At 34.0% G+C, this 5,428-nt stretch overlaps 1 protein-coding gene across 1 annotated transcript; it reads left to right on the top strand.

Moving 5' to 3' along the window:
- Nucleotides 1-2,390: 2,390 nt before the first annotated feature.
- Nucleotides 2,391-5,129, top strand: LOC112518665 (cytochrome b561 and DOMON domain-containing protein At3g07570). Its single transcript, XM_025126440.1, has 4 exons — nt 2,391-2,636; nt 3,156-3,558; nt 4,314-4,600; nt 4,765-5,129. Exons 1-4 carry the CDS (start codon nt 2,391-2,393, stop codon nt 4,993-4,995), a joined length of 1,167 nt encoding a protein of 388 aa, XP_024982208.1. The 3' UTR covers nt 4,996-5,129.
- Nucleotides 5,130-5,428: the final 299 nt, after the last annotated feature.

The following is a 5,428-nucleotide window of genomic DNA, read 5'->3' as shown; positions in this document are numbered from 1 at the left end:
AACAAGTGAGAGGTAAGGTCAATGTACATCTTATCCCTTACAATGCCCCTTACCTTCGAATGAGATATGCTAAATCCGGTTTGGTTATTTTAGAGCTGATAATTTGCAGGTTTGGGCTAGGTCTGGTTTGTGCCCAACTTTTTTTCCAACAAGTCTAATATAGCAAACTCAAGTTCTTTTTTTTTATTAATCTGGATATCGAACCCGTTATGCAAGCCGTAATCTCATAGAAACTCAAGTTTCTATGGACAAGCTTTATACAGAAAGCTAGAAAGCTAAGTTTTTCTCAAACCTATCCATCCCAAATGAAAAAAACATACACCTTCCATATATGAAAAAACCTTCTCAAAAAAAAATCTTTCCAATTTATATATACAAATTAATTCACATTCCATACAGACAACTTTATCTATAAATGACTTAATAGAAAACCAACCAAACAACCCGTAATTTTCTTCTCACACCATCAATATCAACCCCCTCCCTCCTTTATATTCTTTACACATGATTTTAACATAAAATACATACATATATATATATATATATACATATATATATATATATACACATATATATATATATATATATATATATATAACAACCCTTTTCTAATTGTGATCAACTTTTGCTTGGAAGCTATCAACCAATTTGTTGGGAATTGAACCATGAAAATGTTAGGTGCTAAAAATATAAAATGTGACACACAAACGGCAGGGACCGGCCATTACTTGATTCCATGCTAACTTTTATGCCGTCTGATTAAAAACAAGATCCATTCAGACGTTATTGTATTTTTTAATATACATCTCAATAAATTTAATATTAATTATCAAGAAATAATTAGTTTAAAATATCAAAATTAATATATAGACAAACATTCGTGTGAGAATAGAAGTTAAGACGAAAAAAGATCAAGGGATTTGAACTTTTCATTTTTAAGCTCAAACCAACCCAAATTACGTTTTAGGAGAGAATTGATATGGTGTTTTTCATTAGTGTTGATCTAGTAGAAATCTTTAACTCGGATTGATCAAAGGGTGGACATCCCTTCTTACTCTTCACATTATAACTTTTATTCTCACCGGAACCCAACTCTTAAGGCGAAAGATCGTGTGAAAGGAGAGTTAAGGTGGGAAGTGTAAGAAGAGATCTAGACCCTTGATCTCCTTTGATCTCAAACCCACCCACGAATCGCGCTTGATATGAGGACTTATCTGGTGCATCTCGATGCATCTCATTTTAATGTGCATCTAAGGATGATGATCATTTCTTACGTTTCTCATCTTAACGAAAAAACTTGAGTTTCTGCATAACCCCCACCCATAAGCTTACTGAATTAGCTACAATCTATATCATTAAGCCACTATCAAATAATCATGTATAACTGAACGAATAAGTAGTGAATTTTATTAAGCTCATTAAGCTACTTATAAACATGCGCTTAATATCACACCAAAACAAATGTTTATCTTGTCCTATTCCATATATCAAAACATACCCTTGAAATTCACACCTTGTTTATCGTATCGTTTTGAAAATTTGACCTATCGATAATATTGTACAACTTTTAATGCATAAATGAAACAAATTGTCAATTTTAATGTTGTTGTCGTATGCCTTCCTCTTGTTATTTCCAATCAAAATATGCAACCGTCCTTTTTCCTCATATGGAATTATTTTTTTCCAGTTATAACGAAAATGATTGAATCAGATAAGTCAACATGTATCTGATATCCATATTCAGGGTCTTTATCCAAATACTTATCGGGTAAACGTTTACCGGTAAGATTAACAGTAATTATGTACCTTATCAGATAAGATTTTAGTTCATAAACAAATCATCGTATGCAACAATTTACCCATAAAAATAATATTTAACTTAATGAAAAATTCGGCCAATAACAAGACTGAATTATTGATTTTTATTAACAAAAAGGTAAATTTGCATTTTATTAATTTTGCAACAAACAAAAGAAGTGTAAATATGATTGATTGTATGTTTTGTGAGGTAAAAAATAAATACAAAATATTAAAAACACTTAAACTTTATGTTATTTTAAATTAAGGGTATTTAATAAAATAATAAAGGGTTAAATAAATAATCAATTAAATTTAAAAAAAAAACAATTAAACCAAGTCAACCCCACCTATTCCTAATTATATATCATCAAAACACATACATATGTTCAACCATGTTCTTCATTCATATCATCCATCATCCATCACCCACCCACTACTTCTCCCTCCTTCTTCTTCATCATCACCACCATCATCATCATCATCATCATCATCATATTGTAGCTCTAGAGAGAGAAACATCATCATCATCATCATCATCATCATCATCATCATCATCATCATCATCATTACAAGTCTAGAGAGAGAAAGAGATGATCAAGAAAATACCCATGATGAGATTCTTCATCATCAACCTTCCATTTTTGTTGTTGTTGTTGATTTTAGCAAGTAATCATGCATCATTATGTATGATCCATGCACAATCACAATCACAATCACCATCACCATCCCAAGATTCATGTAACTCAAATCTTGCCAATCTCAATGGCCAATTCTTCTTTGACACATCTTCTCTCAATTGTATCCCTGTTTGGTCTTCTGAAAACTTCATTCTTAGAGTAAGTACTACTCTCTCTCTCTCATCTCTTCATTCATGCCTTCTTTGTGTGTGTTAATGTGTGTTTTTGTGGGTCCATGGAATATCTCATCTGCTTACAGACGTCTATGACAACTGTGTTCACTGATTTTATCAGAGCTGATGTCTTACAGTTTGCAATTTGTTGAGAATAGTTTTGACGTGATATCACGGGATACCCTTCTAAAAGAATTGATATTTTTTTAATTAATTGCAAAAAATTCTCAAAACTTTTGAATAAGAATATCGATTTTTGGATCTTTAGTTATTTCGTTTGTTCAAAAGTTTTGAGACTTTTTTCCAAGTATTTTTGATGATTTATTAGGGTTCTTTTAGTGGTTTGGAATTTATTTGTATTTTCCAAGGACTTTCTAGAAGGTACATAGGTACAAAACAATAATTCAGTATTTTCCAATGAGTTATCATGTTAGTATCGGTGAAAATACGTCGACAGTTTAACCTTAAAAAAAGTGATCAACGCTTGTATTTTTACTTGTTTCAGTATGGACAAGCGGGTCCAAGTTTATGGAGTTTTGTCTTGTCGACACCAAGCACGAACTCCTATGTAGGAATGGGATTTTCGTCCAATGGCGGCATGGTGGGGTCCAGCGCCATCGTAGGTTGGGTGGGAGGTGGCTCAACCAACATGAAAAAGTATCTCCTTGGCGGTCAAACCCCAAGCCAAGTGTTGGCAGATGAGGGAGACTTGCAAATCGTGGGAAACACGTCGTCTATTTTTTCGGAATCGGCTCGGATATACATGGCGTTTCAGTTGGTTACAAACCAACCAAGGCAACGACTTGTGTATGCTGTTGGGGACAGCAGCAGTCCCCCTCCAGGCACACCAAGTTTTCGCTTGACTCGACATAGAAGTCAGATTGCACTCCGTTTGGATTATGCCTCTGGTAAGTCTATTTTAAAATTATTACAGTCAGCTTTATTAAGTTGTCTCATAGTAAATATGTCAGATTATCAGTATTATTATTACACAACATATTTGAATCAGACAAAGTTTTTCTTATATAAATTAACAGTATCTAACTATCTGTAACAGAATATGATGATGATGTCAAGAATTCAAAAATGACATCATCCACTTTATAAAAAACATGAAATACCCAAATTATTTTCTAATTGACATCCATTTGACTTTTTGGGGCAAGTTGTTGATAGTTGCTTAGAATATTTCTACCAAGGTTTGACTTTGAGCTAAGAAATGTAGGAGACTAAGAGGTGAAGTGGGCCCATTGACACCTATCTAATAACTTCTTTTATTGGGCCTTTTTGTGGGCCAAGGAGGCCAAATGACCCAATTTGCCTTTGTCTAACTTCACTAAGTGATGGCTAAACCGGCCCGGCCCGAAACCGTTGGAGGACTGGAACCGGGATCGGCAAAAGACCGGTTATAGGACCGCCGATTGGGACCATATATGTTTTTGGAGAGTTTCGAGGGATGGACCCGATCGGGACCAGTTATAATGTTAAGTGTTAACTAAGAATATGACGTATACATGTTTTTTAAAGCCAAATCCAACGCATAATACAAGATTTAATATATGATGTACGAGTGAAAGTAACATGATCCGATGTTTAAATTTTAGTTTCTTAAGTGGTTTGTTTAATATTCTGATATTTTTTGTATGTTTTTATGGGATGACAGGTGAAGGAAGTCGAATTAAGGCTCCTTACTCGAATTTAAAGAGGGCTCATGGAATCTTAAACATGATTGGATGGGGCATACTTCTCCCAGTTGGCGTGATGGTTGCTCGTTATTTCAAGCATTTGGACCCGTTGTGGTTTTACGTGCACACGAGCGTTCAATCATTAGGGTTTATTCTTGGGTTATCAGGCGTGATTGCAGGGCTTGTTTTAGATGGCCGTCTCGATGCCAGTGTTGGCAAGCACAAAGGACTTGGCATAACCATTCTCGTATTGGGTTGTCTTCAGGTTTCTACGTTATCCCTTTTCCCGATTTCTCTTATCTCAAAATAAATATATCTTGATTATTGACATGAAAGGCCCTTGATTATTCTAATAAGTACAATTTACCCCCTTCTATTTTTCAGTACACATTATTCAGTCGTTTAATCATGAATGTTATTTTCTTACAGGTTCTAGCTTTCATGGCCCGTCCATCTATAGATGCAAAAACAAGAAAATACTGGAACTGGTATCACTACATTGTAGGACGACTTATCATTACGTTTGCCATTGTGAATATTTTCTACGGGATCCATTTGGCTAAGGCAGGAAGTTCATGGAATGCCGGTTACGGAGTCGTTCTTGGAATATTTGTTATAACTGTTTTGGTTTTAGAGATTAGGATGTTAAGGAAAAAATAAAAGCTTTTTTCTTGTCTATGCTTGTAATACAGATAAGTTAGGGGCCGTGTGTGTATTTGAACTGATAGGCATCATTGTTTTAGTTATGCTTCGATTATTTTCGTATCAACACATTCTGCTACGAAATTCATTTCATTTCATTTTATGAAACAATCCATTTTGTGTGGTTTGTCTTTTGTTTCTTTATTCGATGCTAATTCTTTATTGTATTTTTTATAAATACGAAATCTAGTTTATCAAGATTTACAATCCCTGCCAACAAAACGATCCATCGACGTTCTTTCCCAACTGGAAAGCCAAGATCTGATTATGTGAACGTTGGATTATCTGGAATCTGGACAGAAATACACATGATTCAGTTAAATTTAATTTTAACAAGTTGTATTTATGCATAGTTTACTTGTAATATTAAAATTTAAGCAATATTAATTAA

This window comes from Cynara cardunculus (genome assembly GCF_001531365.2).
Source record: "Cynara cardunculus var. scolymus isolate 2C chromosome LG 9, CcrdV1, whole genome shotgun sequence".
In the NCBI taxonomy this organism is placed as follows: domain Eukaryota; kingdom Viridiplantae; phylum Streptophyta; class Magnoliopsida; order Asterales; family Asteraceae; genus Cynara; species Cynara cardunculus.
Note: the sequence above shows the minus strand (reverse complement) of the source record. Positions and strands in the feature narration are given on the sequence as shown.

Bases quoted from the DNA above. Each gene is read 5' to 3' on its own strand.
- LOC112518665 (XM_025126440.1), top strand. From the start codon at position 2,391: ATGATCAAGAAAATACCCATGATGAGATTCTTCATCATCAACCTTCCA. The intron at 2,637-3,155 runs GTAAGTACTACT...TACTTGTTTCAG, and splicing joins CTGAAAACTTCATTCTTAGA to TATGGACAAGCGGGTCCAAG. The intron at 3,559-4,313 runs GTAAGTCTATTT...ATGGGATGACAG, and splicing joins CCGTTTGGATTATGCCTCTG to GTGAAGGAAGTCGAATTAAG.